General features: G+C 38.8%; 2 protein-coding genes across 3 annotated transcripts; one reads left to right on the top strand and one right to left on the bottom strand.

The window, feature by feature from the left end:
* LOC130085224 (ATP-dependent DNA helicase Q5-like) lies at window positions 1-27,837 on the bottom strand. Of its 2 annotated transcripts, none has more exons than XR_008807124.1 (7): window positions 27,676-27,837; window positions 27,408-27,529; window positions 24,665-25,180; window positions 18,326-18,422; window positions 18,109-18,220; window positions 15,915-16,238; window positions 1-66 (listed from the first exon to the last, which is right to left on the bottom strand). XR_008807124.1 is itself a non-coding variant. In XM_056250866.1 (7 exons), the coding sequence occupies exons 1-7, from the start codon at window positions 27,767-27,769 to the stop codon at window positions 15,911-15,913; spliced, it is 1,191 nt and encodes a 396-aa protein (XP_056106841.1). In that variant the 5' UTR covers window positions 27,770-27,837. The 2 variants fall into 2 exon arrangements, 1 of the variants encoding a protein (XP_056106841.1); XM_056250866.1 differs by lacking the exon at window positions 1-66 and having other exon boundaries at window positions 15,911-15,997; window positions 16,076-16,238.
* smim5 (small integral membrane protein 5) lies at window positions 3,730-15,163 on the top strand. Its single transcript, XM_056250986.1, has 3 exons — window positions 3,730-3,932; window positions 12,673-12,796; window positions 14,669-15,163. The coding sequence occupies exons 2-3, from the start codon at window positions 12,679-12,681 to the stop codon at window positions 14,758-14,760; spliced, it is 210 nt and encodes a 69-aa protein (XP_056106961.1). The 5' UTR covers window positions 3,730-3,932; window positions 12,673-12,678; the 3' UTR covers window positions 14,761-15,163.
* Window positions 27,838-27,901: the final 64 nt, after the last annotated feature.

Genomic DNA, 27,901 nt, shown 5'->3' on the forward strand with positions numbered 1-27,901 from the left:
TCACATGACCCAGCGCAGTTGGGCTTCTGATTGCCAAAAAACTGAGAGATAGTGGCGTGTCTGCACCTGGAAATGAAGAACGACAGAACGAATAAAAGGAAGCAAACAATATATGTCATTATTATTATTATCCAAATGCACTTTCCCTCTCTGCCAGTAGGTGGCGCTTATGGAGCAGCAGAAATATAGCGTTACCCCGGTAAACTGTTTACAACACAGCTGACTTTGATAGTACTGTGCACACCACAATTTATTGAGACACAGGCAAGCAGTTTCAGCGGCAAGTTCAAACTAGACGGACATTCAAGAGATACGGTATACACAGTCATACCAGTTATTACACAGCCTTTCGCCACATACGTAATTATGAGGATAAGAGATATTGATTTATTTTGAGATGAAACCCGTTTTAAAATCGTTCCTGTTTGTTTCTCATAATCCAACAGTGTACAAAACAATAGTCGCGAAATGGCAGCATCTGCGTTTGTATGGAACGAGAGAGAGAGAGTCCACGATACTGGATGACATATTTAAATAACTACACAAAATATTGATTTTACTGAGTTTTAATATTTTCTTAGCTCACCAAACGCAAACCTTCCACGAAGAAAAACCTAGCAAGCGTATAGCGCTGATGACTTCAGTAACCCAGATGCGTTATGTGTTTTCAACGGTTGTTATCTGGGAATAACATAGCACTGGATGGCGCTATTGACCAATCAGAGTCAAGTATTCCATAACAAACAGTATTTTACACTACGGTTGATGCTCTGGGCAGCCATTTTGGAATCTGAAGTTGGGGTTGTTGCGGTTGCCAGAGTTTCCCAGTCGCAACTCTGACTTGAGGGCATTCCAGTTAAAAGTTCCTACTGGAAACTAGGAATTTTCCACTTCCGAGGACAAACAACACACTTTAAGCAATCGCTCGGCATAAATGTGCGGTATTCATTGAATAACTGAATCTGAAATGCATCACTACACTACTGATAATAGACAATGGACCTTTTTTGCCCACAAAACTTCAACAAAAAGTCACTAATGGGACCTTACAATGTCTGAACAGAGTTTTTATTTCAACGAACTTTGAGCACCATTAAAAGCCAACAGGCAAAGTTGGCCGTCGCTCAACGACATTGACCAACCATCGGCTTGGCGTATCAGGGCCTTTGGACAAAACACCCATGCTGGTCACTATGTTTACATCCAAAGTTGCAAATTTAACTTAAGCGCAAAATTGGAATATCGCATAAAACGTGCGAATAAAGCAACGTTTCCATCCAGTCCGCCAAAGAGAACAAAATCGTCACTTAATGATAAACCCGAAAAAATGGAAGATTCTGCAATAGGAGAAGCCACTGTATATAATCATTTCGTATAAATTTCAGAACAACCAAAACAGCATTTCAATGAGATCGGTCCACTGGTTGGTCCAGTTATGCCATCCCATCACGCAAAGTCACATGACTTTTTGGACGCACATTGAGGAATTGATTCGTTAAATGTGTTTCCATCGTAGTTTATGCGTATGTTTTCTTATTGTATAAAAAGTTATACGTTTTTTATGCGCATTTTTAGAATTTATGCGCATTTTGGCGTTTCCATTCAGCGTTTTTTTTTTTTATGCGATATCTCAAAATGTTCATAAAAATAGGTGGATGGAAACACAGCTACTCTATGATTTCACTGTACGTACAGGAAACTGCCTCCTTTTGTGTTCCATGTCAGAAAGCGTCTAATGCGAGAGTAAATGATAACTTCTGTTGGAAATTGTTCAAGTTTTTGGTGAAGTACCCTTTGAATGAAGAACAGAGGGTGTTTTCTGCAAGTCTAACACATAAAGTGTGAACTCTAAAATAGATACGTGCAGTTCTCACTTCTCTCCTGTCAGGGTTTCAGGTTTCAGAGTCTGAAATAGCTGGTTGAGGCAGAACCCCCCCCCTCAAAACACATTCACATGGTCTGTCACACAAAGACCACTGCCGCCCATAACTCTGAGTGTTCACTACCACTCACACTGACCACGCTTCTCCCATTAGTGACTTCCTCTGAAGGCCTTCCTCCTTTCTCAGTGTAAGACACTAGATGTCTGAAAGCATATGCAACGTATGTGAACAAATGCAGAAAAAACGGCTCGATGTGACAAGTCCCCGACAGTAAACTGATGCCTCGTTCAGTTTATTACATGTTCCAAGCACACGCGACACTTCTTTTTATTTATTTTTAATTTTTTTTATAAAAGTGTGTTGCTTTGAAACATCACATTGTTTCACACTTATAAGGTGTGAAAGTGTCCTCAGCAGTCAGACAGAGAGAGCAAATAAACTAACTATAGATAAAGTGAACATATCTGGGTCATGTTTTATCCCAAAATCAAATACCGGTAGATTGTGTTTTTCCATAAGGTGAGAGTGCAATTATACAAACAAGTACTGAGTAATATTAATTACAAGTATTTACTATATCATTTGGGTTAGGATTTAGTTCTAGTTCTTAGAGTTAGTTATATAGTTTTACTATAGTAAAATATATATATATATATATATATATATATCTTATAATTTGTGTAATAGGGACACTGGCAAATAAAGTGTTACTGGAAAATGAAGCCTATTTTTAGAATCATGATTTTTAGATTCTTTTTTAGAATTTTTTTGCATTGTATTTCCATGACGATAACGCACAACAGCCAATTCTCAAGAAAATAAAATATATAAATCTAATAATATAACTAGGACATATTTTAATCGTAAATTATTTTGGCTTAAATTTATGCTGATTTCAATAACTGTAAAAAGATAATTAAATAATTAAAAAACAATACAAATAACTATTCATGTAAAAAATACCATGGTCCTTAAACAGGCTTCATTGTCTTTAATAGGCAAACTATTTTTATATAATTATTAATTATTATTAAATATTTAAATACTTTTTTTTTATTTCTGATTGTGTGGTGAGAGAGACACATGACATTGAAAACAAACCTCTGCATAGTGCGGTTCAGTCATTTGTTTTGACAAAATATGTTTATTAATATTTTTTTTAATTTTTACTTCATCTGAGTGGTATGAAACAAAGGTTTTTAGATATCAACCACATATTTGGAACACAATTTGCTTAGATCTATGGCTTTGATTATCTCACAATTTAAGATTAAAACACGATTTGTAAAATATATATTTAACTAGTTTAATTTATATTTAATTAAATAATTAAACTTCTTTTTAAACTTTTTTCGCTTTAGCAATAACCTGCCACGTGTCGTCTTAAAGAAAAGAGACTAAACTCAAGTCTCTGCTCCAAAGCATTCAGAATTTAAAAAAGTTAATAAATGGATCATAACTACTACATAAATATAATTTAGTACCGTAAAAAAATATTAAATAAACATTATCAAAGTAAAACATTACATAGTACATTCATTTCATTCAACAAATAACAAAAATATCCGTTTGTTTTTTTACCTCCACAAGAGGAGCACCAGAGGGTTAACAACATATTATATAAGATATATTGATGAGTGCTATTGAAAAACAAATGTCCTACTTTTAGGTCATTTGTTTTTCTATATGCAGAGCACGCACACACACACACACACAGTTTCAAAAGCTCTTCAAGACTTTGTTTGACAAAAGGAGGAGGAAAAACTGTTTCCACAGTGATTTGAGGGGAGGAGAAAAGACGGGGCCAGACAAAAAGGGGGGTGGCGATGGATGTGGTAAACAGAGAGAGAGAGAGAGAGAGAGAGAGAGAGGGAGAGAACGCTACACAGCCCAGCCCAAAAGACTCGTTATACTGGAAAACTCAAAGACTGCAGGCCAAACACATCTGCGAGAGACTCAACAACTGTATGACGGGACAGGCCGCTCTAACGGACCAAGCTCACAAACCAGGACAGATACAGGGGACGTGAACTACAAACTGGATCAAAGGTGAGAGCGGAGCAAGATCTGCGTGTGTGTGTGTGTGTGTTTGGAGTGACCGTGAGCATTAAAATAAAAACTTGGTCTTAGTTTGTGCATCTACAACTTCCAAAAACATGAGACATTTACAAAAAGAAATGAAGGGGAAACATGAGTCTGCACAGCGTCCAGCAAAAGCGTTTGGACACACAAACCCCCACGTTGACTTTTATTAGGTAAAATATAAAAAGTGGCATTATTATAAAAGTAAAGCTGGGCTATACTTTCAATATAACCACTATTTTTGCTAGAAAGTTAGCAACTTTGTGAATAATGTGATGATTTTAATGCCCTTTTTATTTAGTCATCACATGCACTTTCTGAAGAATTCGGCTATTTCTCCATCCGCCTCTTCACTCACTATTCACAGGAACTACGACTAATTATTGATTTGCGTCATAATAGCTAATATAGTTCATAAAACTGCAGCGGTTCATTGTTCTTTCATGTCAGCTCAGGTCCGTTATATAATATGAACAGATGCAACTTTTGATTGAAACAATGTATAAGGAAATCTTGAAATTATCATTGTGTTTATCAAATGCTTTAGAAGTATTTCTCATTGTTAGTTGATGTTAGTTTACTAATTTTAACAAATGGAGCCTTATTATAAAGTGTTGCCAAAATATTTCTGTTATATAACTATGCATTGTTATACAGGAGCATGTTAATAAAAATGATTCAATGTCATTCTTCGTCGGACAGTGTTGGAGAACATCTCTTGATTTTACCGTTTTTCTCTTACGGATTACAAGCAAAACATTTGATTGCTAGTTCATAACCCTAAAATTATTGCACTTGATATATTGTCAAAACATACTGGGACACTTTGTGCTTGTGAAATATTAATAAATAAATAAAATGATCATGAACTCGAAACGACGATGAAGAAAAGTCTTGCAATTATCCCATTTTGTTGTCTAATATGAAGTAACGTATTACAAAATATGATTCACAATTGCAGAAGCTAATTCACACACTCAGACTCTAATGTTCACAAAATATGATTTGCAAACGAACAACCGAATTAAAACTCACAAATGCAAAACTTCATTCACAATTCTAGATTTAATATTTTTGCACATTCCTGATGTTTCGACATGTACGAACTGATTGTTGAATCCGTCATATGCGTGAATCAATATGTATTTGTGTGAGACTTTACACCGATATTTACAAATTAGCATTTTGTTTTTTTTACGGACACACTTTAGCCAATCAGATGAGAGTTTCAGTCCAACCAATCAAAATATGCTTTGCTCAATGCTTTGACTCAAGAAGCATAACTTTGCATGTGCAATGTGCCTTCACACAACAAAAATACATTTATTTTATTAACTATAACATCAGATTGGCTGAACGAAAATGTCAATTCACTTTTATGCCAGTAGGTGGCGTTTCATAAACACTACTTTATTACGCTTTTAATAACGTTTTTTGAAGACAGTCAGTTCCTTTTAGACAGACAGAATATAAAACCGTCCACACAATACTAATCGGATATGCATGAGTCACATGAATGATATTTCAGTGCCAGAACGACAGGTAAACATCATCATAATCAATCAATAATACTTTGTACAAGTATTGGATTGTGATTATGAATCCCCTCCGCGTTTTTACTTTAAATCGTTTCGAAGCTCCATATACATGTTATTCATCGCGATTTATGTTTTATGTTTTATTAAAATAATTAAGACTGTTTGTATTCTTCTTGAGATATGCAAGACTTCGTATGGCCTTAAATTTGCTGAAACTGAATGCAAGACTTTTAAGTTAAAACCATTAACTTAGACCATATTTATGAAATGTGTTTTGCATTTCTACATCTTTATGCATTTAAATTTGGTTTTGCAATTGTCTTTTGTGAATATTAATAGGATACGAGATGGTTAATTGCCGTTCACATGCTTTTCTTAAGATCCACAGTTAACAAAAATACATATATATATCACTTTACTGGGATTGTAAAAGCGTTAATGGCTGCGTCTGAGATCGCATACTCTCCTGAGTAGGCACTTAACTTGAATAAGCACTTACCCTATTTCGTCAGCGCTAAAAAAGCATGTTCTATATAGTGTGAATGTAATCTGGACGTACTACATCAGGGGCCGGTTTCACAAAGCTATTTTAGACCGGTCTATAGTGTTAGACAAGTCTAAAATACGCTCATAGACTAGTCTAATGCAAGTTAGACTGTTTCACAAAGATAAAGACTGACTTAATTTAGACAACTTACCCCCAGGCTAACTTAGATCTAAGACTCTGTTACCTTGGCAACCAGCAGTAACAATCAGTTACATTACAAACAGCCGAAAGATAAGGGAAAATGGCTCATCATTTGTGGTTTGCTGACGAAGTAATGGAGAGAGCTGTGAGAAGAAGGGAAAGGGTTTTTAGGGACCGCAGTAACCTACTTGTACCATGTTTTTGTATCTTTTCTGTACGTCTTTAACGCTCCGCTCAGCGGTCGGATTAACGCTGGTAACTGTCGTAGCAATCTTTTTCCAAATTAAACGTTTCTTCTTATTACTACATTCTCTGCTAAATTTCCCAAGTAAAATGTCCTTGTGACTGTTATACACCTCCAACACACACATATTTCTTTTGGGGTAAACTGCACTGAGCGGTTGAATGCGCTTACTCAATCCGCCATGTTTTTTGTTTTGAAAAGTGTCTTATTTTACCCAGAATGCAATGCAGTGTAGTCCTACTTATAGTGTAGTCCAGACTACAGTGTAGTCTGACTATTTAGCCTACTATATCTAAGCCGTAGTCACAAAGTCTATCTTTGTGAAACCGGCCCCAGCTGTTGTCATTATCATGTGAACTGTCAGCGTCAGTTATGTCACTTCACAGCCATTCACAAATCCTCTCCCCTGTCCTCATGGGACAGTAAAGTGCCCATCATAAGCACACTTCAGAATCTCACCGGTCATCCCCTGGACTTTTAGCCGACTCTTTTGTGAATTCGGACATACTTCTTTTGTCACATATTGTGGTTATCCTACTATATAGTTGGGAAGTATGCGATTTTAGACGCAGACAATGTCACTAAATAATGTAATATTTTTTTAGTTTTTCATAATACAGCTATGTCATAATTTTTTTTTATCACTAGTAAGGTAGGGTACACCATTTGACTTTAGGGGGTTGAATAATTTATATATATATATATATATATATATAAATTATATATATTATACTAGCAAGGTAGGGTACACCATTTGACTTTAGGGGGTTGAATAATTTATATATATATATATATATATATAAAATTATATATATTATACTATCAAGGTAGGGTACACCATTTGACTTTAGGGGGTTGAATAATTTTATATATATATATATATATATATACACTCACCGGCCACTTTATTAGGTACCCCATGCTAGTAACGGGTTGGACCCCCTTTTGCCTTCAGAACTGCCTCAATTCTTCGTGGCATAGATTCAACAAGGTGCTGAAAGCATTCCTCAGGGAGTTTGGTCCATATTGACATGATGGCATCACACAGTTGCCGCAGATTTGTCGGCTGCACATCCATGATGCGAATCTCCCGTAACCACCACATCCCAAATATGCTCTATTGGGTTGAGATCTGGTGACTGTGGAGGCCATTTTAGTACAGTGAACTCATTGTCATGTTCAAGAAACCAATTTGAAATGATTAGAGCTTTGTGACATGGTGGAAGTAGCCATCAGAGGATGGGTACATGGTGGCCATAAAGGGATGGACATGGTCAGAAACAATGCTCAGGTAGGCCGTGGCATTTAAACGATGCCCAATTGGCACTAAGGGGCCTAAAGTGTGCCAGGAAAACATCCCCCACACCATTACACCACCACCACCAGCCTGCACAGTGGTAACAAGGCATGATGGTTCCATGTTCTCATTCTGTTTACGCCAAATTCTGACTCTAACATCTGAATGTCTCAACAGAAATCGAGACTCATCAGACCAGGCAACATTTTTCCAGTCTTCAACTGTTCAATTTTGGTGAGCTCTTGCAAATTGTAGCCTCTTTTTCCTATTTGTAGTGGAGATGAGTGGTACCCGGTGGAGTCTTCTGCTGTTGTAGCCCATCCGCCTCAAGGTTGTGCGTGTTGTGGCTTCACAAATGCTTTGCTGCATACCTCGGTTGTAACGAGTGGTTATTTCAGTCACTGTTGCCCTTCTATCAGCTCGAACCAGTCTGGCCATTCTCCTCTGACCTCTGGCATCAACAAGGCATTTCCGCCCACAGAACTGCCGCTCACTGGATGTTTTTTCTTTTTCGGACCATTCTCTGTAAACCCTAGAGATGGTTGTGCGTGAAAATCCCAGTAGATTAGCAGTTTCTGAAATACTCAGACCAGCCCTTCTGGCACCAACAATCATGCCACGTTCAAAGTCACTCAAATCACCTTTCTTCCCCATACTGATGCTCGGTTTGAACTGCAGGTGATTGTCTTGACCATGTCTACATGCCTAAATGCACTGAGTTGCCGCCATGTGAATGGCTGCTTAGAAATTAAGTGTTAACGAGCAGTTGGACAGGTGTACATAATAAAGTGGCCGGTGAGTGTATATATATATATATATATATATATATATATGGCTGTTTAGAGCCTATTCGTTTTTTATTTACTCAGTTTTTAACTTTATTAAAGGGGTCATATAATGCAATTTTTGTACAAGCTAATATGATTCTTTAGGGTCTAAATTAAAAGTTTGTAATATATACTTTAATTAAAAATTCTCATTAGTATTGTAAGAAAACACTTATTTTACCTGGTCAAAAACAGCTCTGTTTTCAGCACGCCGTTTCAGTGCATATGACTTTAAATGATAATGAGCTTTGCTCACCCCGCCCCTCTGTTCTGTGCATACACCATTTGTAACACAATAACACAATAACCATAACGCTTGTTCAGTATAAACGTGGGATTATGAATTATATTGAGAACGTCATACATAGAAAACATGCCGTAATGTACCCTGAGTGTAAACCTTAGACGCATTCATTGTGAAGCGTGCAGCTAGCGATTTGCAAAGATTAATATATTAATATAAAGTTTAATAAAACGTTACACTCACTTCAGTTGTTCTAGAGGTTCAGCAGGAACACGAATATCTGGTACCGATCCATTTTTCATGAGCAGCAGCTTAGCAAAACCAGCTTTATACTGACCCTCGTTTATAAAGCAGTCTGGTGAGAAATGATTCGCGCAAACATGAGAGCATTGACGTTGTGGAATATTCCCTTCGAAAACAAACTCAGCCACTGCGTCTTCAGCGGTTCGGATTTAGGAACATTAAAATGACTGCTGTGTTCGTTATTACACCCAAGAACAGAACACCACAATCGCTTAGACGCCATTCTGCTCATAGACAGTGCTCCAGCATATCAACAATGACCGCGCCGGTCCGCGCAGACTATGATTGACAGCTGGCTCACGAGCGAGGGCGGGTCTGTGTTGAAACACTGCTGTCAATCAACAATCGTGGGAGGGGCTTCCGAGCTTGTGACGTCACACGGTCAAACGGCTCGATTTGAGGCAGGGGAAAACATATAAGGAGATTAAAACAAAACCACTGGATGGATTTTTATCATTTTATGATGGTTTGGCACTGCCAACACACATTTCAGTACAATCAACTTGAAAAAGTGCATGTACCATTATATGACCCCTTTAAAACTTTATTTTAAACTTAAATTAGAACTCATTCTCAGACTGTGATTTCGTATAGAATTATGATTCTGGAAGGAACGGAATTAGAACAGAATGACATCAGAGACCAGACATTCATACAGTCATCGCATTCGATACAGGACCATCTAATCTCAGTTTAACCGAGGAAGCAGTGCTGACAGGAGGAACTCGACAGTAAGGGATGAATCTTTCATCGGCAGAGTTTATACAGCGATGGCACACCCAACCGCGTCTCTCCTGTGGAAACACACCCACGACGCTGCAGAAATGCAATGACAAGCTCAACTAGCAGGCTCTGTTTTTTCTAGCTTCATTCTTCAGCAAAACCACAGGAAACATTCTGCAAGGCCTCGGCTCTCAACTACCGTCATTTATTGGACTAATAACTGCCAACGCAAATAGGACAAATTTATATAAACAAAATAATAGTTCTCATATGCTTAAAACAGCCTTGTGTCAATACAGGGTTTGCATGATGCCTCGGAGAAATGCTAATCTATTAACGTTAGCCAACAAAACATAAATCCAACCTGTTTTTCCCATAGATGTCCCCCAAATGTCCACAGGAATATTTGTGCTTATTTAAAAAATATATATATATTTTAATCAAATCTATGGACACTCTTAGTTTCTGTACATTAGAACAAGGAACTGAGGACCATTTACATGAAACCATTTTCAACTAAAAACAGAAAACGTATAATCCGTTTTGGCCGTTCGAGTTTTGGGGCCTGAAAAGGCAAACTTTTGAAAACGGGGTTTCGAAGTGAAAGTTTGAAAGCGACACCGTTATCGTCTCTGTGTAAACTACTAAAACGTGTATCTGTGAAAACGGTGACGTCATGAGCATATGTATTACGTGTTCAGTCTATATGCGAGTGGCGTTTCTTTACAAAGTGACATCGCCAACTACTGGCCAGGCGTGAAGAATACAGCGTGCTCGTTTTCATGGATCCGTGCGAACGGGGATCATTTTGACAATGCTGTCGCCAGTATGCTAAAAAAGAAAGGAAAAACGTTTCCATTTTAGTACATTGTTGCCGTGCAAACGTGCCCTAAAATAGTCATAACACAATTAAAATAATAAAATGTAACGAAAACCAGAGGGGTAGAGGAGCGCTTCCTGGACAAAGTTTGATTAAGATAGAGGTGCTCTTTGGATGGGAAACTAAATACCAAAAATCAAAAAGGGGAACTCCAAGGCACTCTCAATTGAAAAAGTTAAAAAGCCTTTATTCTTATGGCTTGGTCAAATTAACCATCTAAAAAACTCGTAGCGTTTCGGCTACATGCCTTCTTCTGGGAGTCAAACTGATCTCACACAAACCGAGTTTCTTATGAACTAACAGTCCACCAATCAGAAGTCTCCATCTGTCAACTAGGGTGCTCAGATTACAAACGCGTTGGAGTTTTTTGGATGGTTAATTTGACCAAGCCATAAGAATAAAGGCTTTTTAACTTTTTCAATTGAGAGTGCCTTGGAGTTCCCCTTTTTGATTTTTTATAAAATGTAACGATTCCACAAGTTTTAATAACGTCAGCTGAATGTTCTTCAGGGATGCCACTCTTTTTAACCCATGATTTTACATATGGATTATTACAAATATTTTTACACACAATCTGATAAAATATTTTAGAGCTAAGCATAATTAGGAAAAACTTATATTCATTATAAAAATGACCATGGAACTTTAAGATTTAAGATTAGTTTACATTATTTTTTCAAGTCTTTAATATCTATAACTTTTAAAATCAGGCTTCCTCATAATAAAGTATATCCAGGTTTTCCAAGACCATGCGAATACTGGTTCTTCAAATGAAAAAAAAAAAAAAAATTAAAACCCTTTTTGAGGGAGAGGGGAATTTAAATGAGACATGTCTTAATATTTACATTTTTAAAGCTAGTTTTGTCTTATTTTAAGTCATTTTAAGGCTCGTCACCCTGCCATAGATCAAAGATGTGCTATTTGATTTCAGATCGTATAATCATATAATAATCAACATTATTATATACTGAGTTTACCTGTATGAAGGGTCTTTTTTGACTGTTAAACTGTACACTATAAAAACATTTTTTTATAATAAACTGGCAGCTGAGGTTACCATAAATAATGATTTAAAAAATAGAGTAAAAATGTAAATGCCTCAACAGAACAGCTTACAGTTTAAAACTGTTGTTATTTAAAAAACAACAACAACAGCAGCAGCACTTTTCAGCTGAATCAGCAAGACCACACACAACAGCTTTCCACTGTAAATAATAAGGTGATTTGTCTTTTTACATTTACAAAAACGGTATATTTAAACTGTAAAACTACATGAAATGTATAAGGTTAGATCCATTACAGTTTTTCCATTAACCCTCTGGTTATCTTCGGGATCTTTTTGACCCCCTTTTTGTGATTTTATAATATTTAGATATGAATCCAACTGGAAAAACTTGTGAAAAGATATGTAGTTTGGTTAATCACATAGCAAATAGCTTATAGTGGAGGTCTATGGCCATCTAGTGGTTAAAGTGAGTTTTTTTTTTTTTTTTTTTACGGCATTTTCCAAAAAAAAATGGGCAAAAATCTTACATTAAATCATTTAAAATGATCCATGTAATCCCCATAAATGAAAGTTAGAAATCTGGGTCTTTTATAAAGTAAATTTGACATAAAATGCTGTTTTTTTTGTTAAAAAAAAAGCCCATTTATATAAATATTTATAGAAATTTAAAAGATATCAAAAATCCTCCAAAAACTGCACAAATGTTGAGTAAAAACATTAATAAACAGACTAAAATTACATTTGTAAAAAAAAAAAAATAATTATTCTGTTACAAAATTAAATGTTATTGTCTGGGGTCCCTGGAGACCCCAAAGATAATGAGTGTAGACACAAATGAAGATAATCAGAGGGTTAAGGGAACTTGCCTTTAACCAATCAACAGATTTTTACAGTCGTGACAATCACTTGTGACAGTGTACACTGTATCGAGTCAGTCCTCTGTGTGCTTGTGTTCAGGCCGGGATGGGCGCTTCAGAGGACATGATGGGAATCCTCCAGAGCGTCTGGACCAAACTGCAGGCTCTCCCCCAGGAGCACCCGCTCACACAGACGGCGTTCGTCATCATCCTGCTGTTCTTCTGTAAGCGCAGTCTTCTTTCTACACTGGGCTGTCATTACGTCTCTGCACTGTGGCCGCGCTAACACGAGGCGGAGAGGCTATAAGAGGCTCTACTGTGATTAAAGGCTTCCACCAAGCGCACATCCATATTTACCCTGCTATTTTAGTGAGCGCACTGCACTTAAACTCTAACTAGCTGACTCTAATTGTGGGACTGTAGTTGTTAAAGTTAGGGTTTCTGACATCAGAAATCCAAAGATTTGAGTCGTTCTGAAACTTGGTCTGCATAAATGCTATTAATGTGCTGTTTTCATTGAAGCCCACACACATAGAGGGCGAGAGGGCGGGGCAACCTGTCACTCACATTAGATCAACCAATAGCGAACCACAACCATCCAATCATTCCCCACAGACAAAATCAAGCCCCGCCCTACATCTGTTCTTGTTCGAGAAGCCGTTTCACTCGGATATTATCACAATAGGGAAGAAAATACAGTCACAGCTTCTGTTTAATGCCAACTTTAAGTTAGTTTGGGTAAACTTTAGGGCTTTTCACTCTTGAACTAGTTAACCCTGGGTCAATTTAAACCCAGAGTAAACTGAATCCTGGGTTAATCCTGATTCACGTTTTACATTGCTCATAATTTACCCGGATTCAACATTTAATCCTGGGTATTCATAAAATGACGTTTCACACGGTACATTCCTAAACCCTGAGTTAACGTCCTAATTTGCATATTAGCGGTGTCAGCGTCACTGATTGGACGAACGCAGCACGTGACCTGTTTACATAAAGGCTCTAACATTGGACATTACTATCAGCTTTACATTGAATGGACTTTTAAGATAAAGGTAAGAATGAATCTTCACTACAATTGTCATGTTTTCTGTCACCATTTGACCATTTTCCCCTCAAACGTTTCCGTGACTGTACCAAGCACGTGAATATGAGGAACGCTATTGGTTGTCGGTTGCTAAGCATCTAGTCATAACATTCTAACACCGCATCATTTCACCGCATCACACCGCATCATTTCACACAGTACAAGTGTGGCACCGCAATGCGGGATAAACGTCCCAGAGCAGGGTTACAGGGTTTCATAACCCTGGGTAAAAAAACGGTACTAACCCTCTTCTAAATTCCAAGTGTTAAACGTATAAGGGTTAATGCCCGACGAGGTGTCCATTGTCAGGTATTAATGGACGATGGCGAGGCGTGAACCGTCCGACGCGCAGCTTCCGCCGAAGTCCATTAATACCTGACAATGGACACCTCGAAGGGCATTAACACGCTTATACCATGGTCACTTGCCAAATAACACATTTTTAAAACATTAGTTTATATTTTAATTAGTTTTACAATCGAAATCTAAAGTTTTTACAAACAATAACTTGGTTTCCCTGGTTACGACGCAACCGGAGATATTTATAGTCCGCTCAGCTCGTAGAAACCTTCAGTTTAGCTCACTTACGAGCCAGAAACTTAACGTATTTTATGTCAAATTCTCCAAAAAGGTTAAAAGAAATAACAAAGTCGCTCATTGTTGTATTAGTAGGCATAGTATAACGGCTAACTAGATGTTTGTTTTGATGCAATAAATTGTAAACGGATACTTAGACTGCCTGTTGCTATGGTTACTCACAGCTGATGTAGCCAGCGCATTTATTTATTAATTTCGAATGGTAAACGGTCAGTTTCACCAGAACTCCTTTACTAGGTGTCCTCTATCACTTTTTAATGGACACCCTGCAGCCAATCAGAATCGAGTATTCACCCAGACCATGGTATAATCAGGGTTAAAAGCAGGGTTTAGACTGACGATTAAACGCAGTGTGAAAAGCCTTTTTGATTACGACAAGTGACTAAATCTGCATGTTTTCTTCTTCTTCCAGTGACATTCATCGCTCTGATCGTGACTGGATGTGTGTACGGCTGCTGCGGCTGCTGCACTGGCGGGTCCAGGAACAAAGTCTCTGCCGTCTGAAACACGGCCAGCAAAGGAGATACACACACACCACAATGGGCCAAAATAAAATCTAGTGGAGTTTGATAGTTTTGTTTGTGAACGCTGTGATCCGGCACATTACAGCGATACAATTCAGCCACTGTACAGCTGCATGAACACACAACACGCATCAGCTACAGTCACGAAGCAAACCTTCAGAAGCAGAAACAAGCATCTGGCTGAGGATTATGCCCCCCTTAATTATGGAAGTCACAAATAAACACTAAATTCCCAACCTCTGTCATTATATGAACGGCGAACCACTGTGAAACCAGTGGCTGCCCTCTGCTGGTCACTTACACTACTGCAGTAACGGAGCAGAGATGCAGAAACAAGAGATCTCTGGTCAATACCATTCAAAAGTGTGGGGCCAGTAAGATTAGCCAGTAAGAAATTCATATTTTCATTGAGCAAGGGCATTAAATTGATCAGAAGTGTCAGTAAAGAAACATGTATTATGTTCTAAAAGATAAATGCTGTTCTTTTGGGACTTTCTATTCATCAACGAATCCTGAAAACTGTATCATAGTTTTCACAAAAATAGGAAAGATTGCGCAAAAAAATTGTTTTCAACATTGATAATCATAATTGCTTCTTGAGCAGCAAATCAATGATATCTGAAGGGTCATGTGACACTGAAAACTGGAGTAATGATGCTGAAAATTCACAGGAATAAATCACATTTTACAATATATTCAACATAGAAAACAGCTATTTTAAATTGTAATAATATTCCACAATATTGCCGTTTTAACTTGATCAAATAAGCGCAGCCTTGACTTCTTTCAAAAACATGAAAAAACCTTACAGACCCCAAACTTTTGAAAGATAGTATCTGATATATATATATATATATATATAAAAGAAATGCATGTAGACTTAATACTGCTATCATGTTGTATTAAGATAATGTGCTATACAGAGGAAACTGGAGCTGAGACGCTGGAGAAATAAAATGTAAATAATCAAATATGCAAAAAATTTTTATTTTGATTCAGATTAAATGCATTTTATGGATATAAAGTGATACAAAATATTCATGCATGTTTTGTTTTTAAAACACACCGTTTTGTTTTATTAAACATATATTATACCTTCAATCCAGGATATCAGTCGTCTGTGTTTGGACTCACCCTTCTTGCTCACAAAAAGCAACCATCGCCTCGAAGTCCTGAACGGGCGCCTTGTCCTGCTCTCTCTGCGACCCTCGCTTCTCCTGAATTCAGACACAATGAATGTCTACCTGTAACTGCTCAGAAGTATGAAGACATCCGGATCGGGTGCCGTTCCTGACCTGTTTGCGCGTGATTTCCTTGCGGATGAGGAAGCCGAGCTGGTCCCTGTCTTTGGGGGAGTAGTAAATCCTGCAGGACGACGGCAGTCCGTCACGGCCAGCTCGCCCCGACTCCTGATAGTAACTGGCCAAAGATTTCGCCACATTCCAGTGAACGACAAACCTGAAAACATACAGACGCTTACACGCAACATCGAACACAGTAAAGCACAGATGCGAGAAAATGAGCTTGTCTGAAATGTCTACAGATTCATCAACTCTTCGAAAAATGTTATTTTTTTTTATTTTTTTTTACTTCCTCGGAAAGGTACGAAAGTTGGTAAAGGTTTTGGCACTTGCTATGTAAACAATAAAAAAAAATCATGGACATGATTCGAAAAGGTTTAATGGTCCTGAAAATAATAGTCACACTTGTGCTCCTCGCGGTCAAAAATGACGCATTGGAAGTGAATGGGAGACGAATTTCATCTAGTGGAGACGTGTGGTACTGCGGCCAAACAAAATATTAATGAAAGCTCATTTTTTGAGATATCAACCGCAAATTTGGAACAAAACTCATTTAGATTTATGGCTTTGATATTCTGGCAGTTTAACAGGTTTTTTTTGTTTTGTTTTTTTGAGTAAAACACGTTTTGTAAAATATATAAATATTTAATAAAAATATTGAAAAAAGTATTTTTGTGCAATTTTCATAACAATAAACTTAAACTTCTATAACTTTTTTTCACTTCAGCAATAATCTGCCGAGTGTCGTCTTTGACAAAAGATCAAACTTCAGTCTGTGCTCTAAAACATTCAAGATTTACAACAGTTTAAGTTGGAAATTTAATTTTCAGGTCTACGTAAATATAATTTAGTACCATAAAATCCCCATAAAAATATTAAATAAAAAACAGTATCGAATTAAATCATAGCTCATTTTTGAAACAACTTGTTTAGATTTATGGCTTTAATTTTCTTGCAGTTTTAGAGTAAAACATGTTTTGGGAAAAATACATTTCATATAAAAATTTGAAAATAGTATTTTTGTGCATTTTTCATAAACTTAAACTTCTATAACATGCTTTTAAGTTTACTTTAAAAAAACAACAACTCATTTTTGACTGCCACACGAGGAACACCAACTGAAGAAATTGTATTTAAGTACCATAATCCTTTGCACCACAAAAAAAAAAAGCAATAAATGAAGCTATGAAGCAGCACAACTGTTTTCATCATTGATGATAATAATAAATATTTCTTGAGCATCAAACCATCATATTAGAGTAATTTCTGAAGGATCGTGTGACACTTAAGACTGGAGTAATGATGCAAAAAAATTCACAGGAATAAATTACATTTTTACAGATATTCAAATATAAAACAGCTATATTAAAGGGGCAATGTGTAGGTTTTTACCTAAAAAAAATCTTTAAGATAGAGTCTTCATTTGTACATTTATGAGCCAAACATAATGTAATAGAAAGAATGACACCTTGACTGTCCACCACGGTTGCCTCTATCAGCCTGTAGGCTCAATTGTCTATGGAGGAGTCGGGTCCGAATTGGCGTGAAAATTCATAAAATGTGACGTCATGCGCGTTCTCGTCTACTTGGGCTTACATCCGTACGGCAGCCATTAGTAAGCAGCGGCAATCGCCACCAGTAGTGTTTCAAATGGACTCTGCGGACGGAAAGAAGCGACCAGCCTCCAGCACAATCCAGATACCCACGGAAACTCTGTGTGTTTAAAACAAGTAAAAAAAAAAGAAAAGCCTTATCTAGTTCGGCCAACGAGCGTGCGCACCGAGAACGAGCATGAGACTGGCTGCAGTTTCTCTAACAGCCACTGGTGTCAGTAACGGTAAGAAATTTCAGAACTTCCGCAATGCTCCTTTAAATTGTAGTAATATTTCAGAATTGTACCGTTTTACTGTGTTTCTAATCAAATAAATGCAGCTTTGGTGAGCAGAAGAGACTTCTTTCAAAAGCATATAGATTCTACAGACTCCAAGCGTTTGAACATGAGTGTACACGTACGATGAGAAACTCACCTGACATTGGCCTTGTCCACTCCCATACCGAAACTGATGGTGGCCACAATAACAGGCACTTTATCAGCCATCCAGTCAGCCTGACTCTCCGTGCGATCGCCCGCCTTCAGCCCTAGAGGGAGGGAGAGAGATCACAGAACCCAGAATGAGCGTCCCATGCAAACGTGCACAACAACCACAGTATACACAAACCTCTATGAAGCACAATAAGGATCACCTGCATGGTAGGGCTTGGCTGAAATTCCCAATTTAGTCAACTTATGAGCCACTTCCTCACAACTCTCTCGGGTTCGACAGTAAACAATCCCACATCCCTGCAAAACAAAAATGGCTTTTAACATTATATCACCTTGGTTTATATATTTATGAACATGAAGGAATAGTTCAGCAAACAATGAAAATTCATAATTTTCTCACGCTCATGTTGTTCCAAACCTGAATGACTTTATTATTTAGTCCCAAAAGGAGACGTTTCACAGAATGTTCAAGCTGCACTTTTCCATTCAATGTGAAAATGAAAAGTGACTGACGCTGTTGAGATCCAGAAAATATTTTTAACCCCCTGTGGTGAAAATCAAGCTTTTAATGTTGTTTCTATGTGGTGTTTTTAATGTGCTTTAAGACAAACCATGTAAATTCATAAGTCGACAGCATTGCTGAGTATTTTCTCCTTAAAACTGCAGTGAACCAAAGACAGTCTCAAAAACACGGTTTGAAATCGCTGGTGTTTCTGACGTCACAAACTACCTTGTAACCAATCAGATCAACGTGTGATCGCCAACCAGTGGATCTCTGAGCTGGGGTGAGTGAGTGGAGGCGGGGATCATTTGCATATTCATAGAACCACGTATAATAAATGAGGCAAGGGTGTAGAGTTACATTCAAGCTATTTAAATTTGCACGACTTGAGATACTTCCAAGACTTGAAATATAGCCTAGTTGTTATTCACTGAAGAGCTTCCCCTTCGCTTTAGATTTCAAATCTCACTTCAATTATATCACGTCAAGATGTGTCCTCCCAGGTTTGACATCTATGACTTTAAACATCAGTGAATCTTGTGCCTTGACATTGATGACACACTTTGACACACTGTATAGACCAACGCTACTTTTGCGTCATCGAAGGGTAACGCCCCCTTTTGGGGGAAAACAAACGGATTCCCCTGAGAACAGAACTCGCTCTAGATCTGCTAAGTTTCTTGATAGCAAAAATGGCACAAACTTAAAGAAGCTACTGGATACGGGGTTACAGAGGTGTCCCTTTGAAATGGTCGAAAACTGGATTAATGACCCCACGCAGTGGCCAAATATGGACTATTCAGACATCTAACGTTACCACTATCTCGTGGAATCACCAAGTAAGTAACGTTAGCCTTTTTTTTTTTGTCATTAACACACTCACAGTATGACAAACTAGACGATGAGGCCATGTCACTTGGATCATATTTAACTTGATTTAAGCTATTGACATAGTTTTGTTGTCGACTAGCTATACTAGTTAGTAGTGATGGGAAGTTCGGTTCTTTTCCGCGAACCGGTTCTTTCGGACAGTTCGTTTCAATGAACCGGTTCAAAAAACCGGTTCACCAGTTCTTTTACGTCCTCGCGTAATGACGTCAATTATATCATCCCGGCGGATAAAAATACTTTAAATTAAAGGCATTTGTAATCATAACTTCACTTAAATAATAGTACTCATCGTCATAATCCTCTTGGATAAGTTTCTTACATTTACATTTTGCAAACGAACCCTGTAGCCTACAGGCGATGTGCAAACGCGGATGTTTAACATGTCTTAAATATATAAAGTGCATAAGTGGTCTTCATCATTTTATTTGTAATAAACTTACATTTCGCCGAATTCGGCCCCTCATTTAAGTCCTCGGTTCACCCGTGCTGCGTGCTCATCAGCACATCATCAGTTGGCCGAAAGAAAGTTCTGTTTAGAGACGGTGCTATCACGCATGCTCAGTATCTCCAGCTCATCGGTTCTCCGTATCGAACGTGTCCGAAAGAAACAGTTCTCGGTTCTGTACTGGTGATTCAAGAACTGCAACAACCAGTTCTTGACTCGAGAACCGTAGCATAGGCCTGTGTGCTGAGCTGAGAACTGCTGAAACCTGAATATACAGTCGACAAAACTAAAAAAATCGATGCATGTCTTTCTTCTCCAATATGTTTAATACGTTATGTTTTAACACATTATAAACATTTACTAAGCAGTACTGTGCAGTGTGCACCATTAAAACTTTGGCAAGAGTTTACATCAAATATTTATATCAACTTACTTAGAAATTAAATGAGCTGTTCCTGAAAATATTATTTTAATAAATGTTTAGTTTGACAGTTTTACAATCCATTCATTGTGTTTCCAAACTTTAAAATAATACAGTGATAATACAGTAATTATGTGATAAACATGTTTCCAACATGTTTTTTTTATTACACTTACTGATGTTCAACTAAATAAATACTTAAGAAACGTACATTTCGTCCCTCAGAAAAAAATTGCACGCATGCTCAGCTCATCGATCAGTTGTTCTCATTATGTCGAACGTGTCCGAAAGAAACAGTTCTCGGTTCTGTACTGGTGATCCGATAACCGCTGTACATGTGCGTTCGGTAGTACGCGCATGCGCAGTATCAGCTGCTCGTGCTCATCACTTCTCTCAAAAACAACTGTTGGATTTACTGGAGTGAAATATACTCAGGGATATTGGTTTATTTCGAATCAGAGGGACTGTCAGGCATGTCTGAAAGTGAGTAACTTTAGTAACTTGTGTATCAGCACTGACGCAAGACGCGAACTGTTGCGAACGATTCAGTCCGATTTAGTGTACTGGTTCGACCGGTTCACTAAAAAGAACCGGTTCAAAAGAACGATTCGTTCACGAACCGGCCATCACTACTAGTTAGAAAGACGAAGCTGCTAGCAGCTAACGTTATGTGATTAGCTCTCACTAGGCACGCTATCTTAGCTGTTAACTGATTTTACTGTTGAAATAGTGACAGGCTAGGACTAAAGTGGACTTGGCTGGTTTCTGCTTGTGTCTAGAAAGTACTTTAGGCCTATATGACTTTTCGACGACCACTGCTCTGGGCTATATGTAACAACACGAACGGCAGTAGATCAAGCCTTCTAGGCTAGATAGGATAGCGTAATGTCACAACATCCAATTTGATAGCCCCGTACATACATACATTGGTCCTATACATATTTTACCGTACACTGTAAACCTTTTTACAGCTTTCAAAGTCCTAGCACTTTCTAGACACAAGTAGAAACCAGCCAAGTCCACTTTAGTCCTAGCCTGCCACTATTTCAACAGTATAGTATAGCTAGTCGACAACAAAACTATGTCAATAGCTTAAATCAGGTTAAATATGATCCAAGTGACATGGCCTCATCGTCTAGTTTGTCATACTGTGAGTGTTAATGACAAAAAAAAAAATAGGCTAATGTTACTTACTTGGTGATTCCACGAGATAGTGGTAACGTTAGATGTCTGAATAGCCCATATTTGGCCACTGCGTGGGGTCATCCAGTTTTCGACCATTTCAAAGGGACACCTCTGTAACCCCGTATCCAGTAGCTTCTTTAAATACCGCCCACGGTCCTCGGCCGGCAAAGAGAGTGTGTATGTTTGTGCCATTTTTGAAGAAACTTAGCAGATCTAGAGCGAGTTCTGTTCTCGGGGGAATCCGTTTGTTTTCCCCCAAAAAGGGGCGTTACCCTTCGATGACGCAAAAGTAGCGTTGGTCTATAACAATGTGTGGCTCAATGACACTTTAAAAGTGTCCATGGCTTGTCAGTAAACGGCCACTGTTTTGATTGGCTAACGTCATTGCCTAGGAAACGGTATCAACAGCCACTCGCTACTGAACGTGAGTCAGTGTTTTTAAAACATTATCCATATAAAACTGTCATTTACAGACAAAGCATTATGAAATCGTTTACTTACGGCACTGTGCTCCAAACAAACATAATCTTTCGACACGATCCAGGACGCCATTAAAACCATCCACTTGTTTCCGAGAAGCAAACAAGCTGTTTAAACTAGTCGCGTCACAGCGAACGTTCGTCCATTCGTCCTGTTGAGCGCGCATCTATCTATCAGCTAGCTAAACTATCAGTGTAGACAGCGTCAGTCATCATAATGGGCTCTATATGCTTTTGACGCGTGTAGGCAGATGTCAGCCGTTAAAGGGGTCATATAATGCCATTTTTGTACAAGCTAATATGATTCTTTAGGGTCTAAATTAAAAGTTTGTAATATACTTTAATTAAAAATTCTCATTAGTATTGTAAGAAAACAGTTATTTTACCTGGTCAAAAACAGCTCTGTTTTCAGCACGCCGTTTCAGTGCATATGCCTTTAAATGATAATGTGCTTTGCTCACTCCGCCTCTCTGTTCTGTGCGTACACGTTTGTAACACAATAACCATAACGCGTTGTTCAGTATAAACGTGGGATTATGAATTATATTGAGAACGTCGTGCATAGAAAACATGCCGTAATGTACCCTGAGTGTAAACCTTAGACGCATTCATCGTGAAGCGTGCAGCTAGCAATTTGCAAAGATATAAATATTAATATAAAGTTTAATAAAACGTTACACTCACATCAGTTCTTCTAGAGGTTCAGCAGGAACACGAATATCTGGTACCGATCCTTTTTTCATGAGCAGCTTCTTAGCAAAACCAGCTTTATACTGATCCTCGTTTATAAAGCAGTCTGCTGAGAAATGATTCGCGCAAACATGAAAGCATTGACGTTGCTCGTGGGGAATATTCCCTTCGAAAACAAACTCAGCCACTGCGTAGTGGCTTCAGCGGTTCGGATTTAGGAACATTAAAATGACTGCTGTGTTCGTTATTACACCCAAGAACAGAACACCACAATCGCTTAGACGCCATTCTGCTCATAGACAGTGCTCCAGCATATCAACAATGACCGCGCCGGTCAGCGCAGACTATGATTGACAGCTCTCTCATGAGCGAGGGCGGGTCTGTGTTGAAACGATGCTGTCAATCAACAATCGTGGGAGGGGCTTCCGAGCGTGTGACGTCACAGGCTCGAACGGAATGCAGACGCATTAAATGCATTTAGAATTTTTATCATTTTATGATGGTTGTGTACAGGCACTGCCAACACACATTTCAGTACAATCAACTTGAAAAAGTGCATGTACCATTATTTGACCCCTTTTAACGACTAAGCGATAGTGGCGGGGCCTATGGTGCGATGATGTAAAACTATTGGTCGATGTCTTGCTCAGGAGGCGGTCATATGTAAATGTATTTGCCCATGTGACGTCACGTGTTATCAAAACAAGTTGTTTTTGGAGCTTGCTAACATAAATTCTTTGTTTCTATTGAGTCGGAAATTTGAAGGTATGAAACTTGCAGGATGTTTTAATGATACAAAGACCTCTTATATGCATACCTGTCAACATTTGGATTCCTAAATACGGGAGATATGAACCGGGGGGGATGGCAGAGGCAGGCTAAATAAACATTTAATTGCGCAGATATTAACATAAATAAATACATAATCTCTGTATTACATACATAATAGCCTACATTACATAGTCTCCAATGCCATCTCTCTCATGTTCGTCCATCCTCGGGATGCTGCTGTTCTTCTTCGCGCAATGTTTTCCCCCCAAACTACTACAGCGGAAATCTGCAGCCGATCCTAAAGATTTTATTGCTCATGTGAATCACAGTACTGATTGCCTACACCAGACACTGATCCCTAAACCTACCCGTAACCTTAACCAATGAAATTAGCTGCAGGGCGAGATTTCTGCTTAACTGGTTTGCGCCCAGTGGGAATTTAAAAAAAAAATTATAGAAAGATTAAAAATACGGGAAAATATTTAAACGGGATGATAGCGGGATAGCAAGGTAAAATACGGGAGAATCCTGGGAAAACCGGGAGGGTTGACAGGTATGCTTATATGTGACCCTGGTTCACAAAACCAATCACAAGTCGCACGGGTGTATTTGTGGCAAAAGCCAACAATACATTGTATGGGGCAAAATTATCGATTTTCTTTTATGCCAAAAATCATTAGGCTATTAAGTATTTTGTCAATTTCCTACAGTAAATATATTAAAACATGTATTTTTGTGAGTGAATGCAGCACAATCGCGAACATAAATGCACAACTTTAAAGGCGATTTTCTCAATGTTTCGATTTTTTTGCCCCCCTCAGATTCCAGATTTTCAAATAGTTCAATGGAATACATCAATGGAAAGCTTATCTATTCAACTTTTAGATGATGTATGAATCCCATGTGACTGGTGGTTTTGTGGTCCAGGGTCACATATGTCAAAAGATCAAGGCAAATTTGATTTCTCATGTCATGACCCCTTTAAGTCACTAGTATGCAGGCATACATTTTATTTTTATCTTTTTTTTTTCACTCTTATTGAATGGATAAAATGAAGCTTCGTTGTTCTGCTAAACTCCTGTGTCCAGCAGATGAGAGAAAGCCGTGCTGGTTGAGAACAGCATGAGGGCGAGTAAAACATAAACAGTGACCGACCTTTTCGGCAGTATTTCCGCCCAGCGCCTCTTTAGCAAACGCAAGCAAGTGGACGTAAGGTTCAGGCAGCAGATCCCGGAAGATCACGTCATACTTCAGGTTCTTCCGGAAAACTGGCGTGGCAAAGAGGAGTGGCGAGCGCAGTTTGAGCGAGCGCTCGATGTCTTCCTGCACTCTCTTGGGCGCCGTGGCTGTGAGCGCTACGCAGGGAACGTCCCGCAGACGCGAGCGCAGGTCGCCCAGCTTCAGGTAGTCCGGGCGGAAGTCGTGCCCCCACTGGGAGACGCAGTGAGCTTCGTCCACCGCCAGATACGCCAGGAGGCCGCGCGAGCACAGCGAGCTCAAGCAGGGCTGGAAGGACGGAGACGCCACCATCTCGGGAGTGATGTAGAGCAGCTTGAGCCGAGGACTCTCGCTCTCCAGATCCGCCAGGATCTGCCGGCGCTCAGCCGAGGGAAGCTTGGAGTTGATGGATCGCGCGGGAACATTGAGAGCTTTCAGGTGCTCCACTTGATCCTGGAGAAGCACAGACATGATGAATCAACACACGCTTACAAAGATCATTTCTCACTCATATAAACTAGTGATTGACTGAACTTAAAGGTACAATATGCAGGATTTTTCGCCACCAGGGGTCGCTACCTCTTACAATAACAAAGGCGTATATTGATGGCGTATATTCCACATTAAGGTGAATTATGGATCTTGTCGTCAAGCTGATGGATCTTTTATGGATGAGTGAATACATTGATGTTTTTAACATGACTGTGGTGTGAAGCAGGGCGCGATTGCTAATGAGAGACGTATACCAGCGCCACACGCGACGCCAGTCCCGCGGATATAAAGGAACAGGACATTTCATTCTACCGAACTACACGCAAGTGCTGAATTAATACTCACACAGGTCCGTTTATTAGAGGAATTAAACTTGAGGTAACGCAGATCTGTTTCCCTTGCTCTAACAGTTACACTATCACACTAAACGGCATTTGAGTGTGTTGAATGTTGTTAGTTAGGTTGTTTGTTGACTGTATGAGACTAGCAGTAGCCTAAGCTAGATCAACATTAGAATAACATACAGATCATATTCTAGCATTTCATCATGTTGAACTACATAACATTGATTAGTTTTATGAACATTTGCTCACCTGTCTAATAAAGTAACATGCAACACTCTGCGAATCTCTGTCAAGTCAAAGTTAGTCGCGGACGTGGAGCTCTCGGCATCTCGAAAGATGTTGATCTTCGTTCTAGTCCTCTTTTTGTCTCAAAGTCTGCTTGCCATGGTCCATAATGTTTGAACGAAACAACAACAGCGTGAGCGTCCTTCTAGGCATAACGGGCATAACCCAGTTGTCAGTCGCGATGGTTACTATTGCAGTGCGAGGTCAAACCTGGCGGAAACCGAGGGTAACGCGGACATGACGCCATTGACTGGCGACTCCTCACCCCTGCTCACACGCCCCCTTTCCTTGGTTAAAATCGCAATTTTCTCACGATTTACAAATAGTTGGAAACATTTGGGATATTGTAAGTCATCAACTAAACAAAATATATAACATTGGCCTAGTGGTTTTTGGATATTTTACTGCAAAAATCCTGCATATTGTACCTTTAAGGCCAGACACTACAGGCAAAAACTGTGTTTTCATGCATCTGTCAATTTTGAGATTTAGGGCTTTTCATAAAGTTTTTTTTTTTTTTTTACTAGTGGACAGAAAACATCCAAAATACACTTTTACCTGCATCTTTTAGAGCACTTTATCTGTTTGCGTCTGTAGATCTCAATTACAGTGTATATCTTAAAAGGCCGAATTTGTCCTCCTACATTGAGCCTGAAATCTCCACTTCAGTAACACTTACATATACCCAGTTTTATTCTGTATATATCCCAAACATTTTGAAAGGCAGTGTATATATATATATATATATATATATATATATTTTAATAATTATAATATATTAATCTTCCAGTGGCCCCTGGTTGAGAACCGGTTTGGTAAACTCATCTGTAAATGTATTTCAGTAAATGAAGTGCATGTCATTGTTCACTTATAATGTCCCCATAATGGACTACTGGACTAGATTACTGTTATGTAATTTTGGAGCTCAATAGTCACTCTTGGAAACACACAAGGGTGTGTAGATGATGACAGAGGCTGCGTCCGAAATCACACACTCTCTTGAGCAGGTGCTTATTTTGAATAAGTTATTACTTCACCGACGACTGCTAAAAAAGTATATTCTATTATAGTACGAGTGTGTGTAGAATGAATATAATCTTGATGTACTACATCCGCCATGTAGTCATTATCATTTGAACTACCAGTGTCAGTTGAGTCGCTTCACCGTCATTCACAAATCCTCTCCCGTGGCCTCATGTATACACACTTTCAGTATCTCATCGGAAGAAGTAGATCATCCGGGGACTTTTCACCTCTTTTAGGAGTACTGTGAATTCGGATGTACTTATTTTGCCTACTATATGTTAGGGAAGTATGCGATTACAGATGCAGCCAGAATGTACTTTTTTTGATAATTATTCCTTTATATCACGGTGTATCAGCTGATGCCAATTATCTCAAAACAGTCCAATATTGTCTGGCCAATAACACTAATGCAAACCATAGTTTGCGTATGAACCGTATGAAGGCTATTGTGTGCCTGCAGCTTATCCATGCTGACAGACATGGCTTATATGTGTGGATGGGATGAGTTTTGTCAACAGTATTCATTCATTCACCTGTATGAGCGCGATGAGAGGAGAAATGACCAGAGTGATGCCGCTGGACAGAAGAGCAGGGAGCTGATAGACCAGAGACTTGCCTGCTCCAGTGGGCATACATACAAACACATCTTTGTCACCTGCGACACACACACACACACACACACACACACACACACACACACACACACACACACACCAATCAGGACAACAACAACAACACTACCATTCAGCGAGCTCCTGCCATTTATCCCATAATAACCCAGTGTAAATGTGTCATTGTCACCCTTCAGCACTGCTTTCACGGCATCTTCCTGCTGCTGAGAGCGAAACCTGTCGAATCCGAAGTGCTTCTTTAGCGCCCGGTGAATGGCACTCATAATAACTACATCAACAAGCTCAACATTCACTCAACTTTGCTTCATTGAGCTCTGTGTCGCGCACAGATGACGTCACGACGTGACGCAATATACTGCGTTCGTTTAAGTTTCGTCTTGTCCTTTTTTTTTTCT

Source organism: Rhinichthys klamathensis, unplaced genomic scaffold (assembly GCF_029890125.1).
Source record: "Rhinichthys klamathensis goyatoka isolate OS25496 unplaced genomic scaffold, OSU_Roscu_1.1 h1tg000004l_1, whole genome shotgun sequence".
In the NCBI taxonomy this organism is placed as follows: domain Eukaryota; kingdom Metazoa; phylum Chordata; class Actinopteri; order Cypriniformes; family Leuciscidae; genus Rhinichthys; species Rhinichthys klamathensis.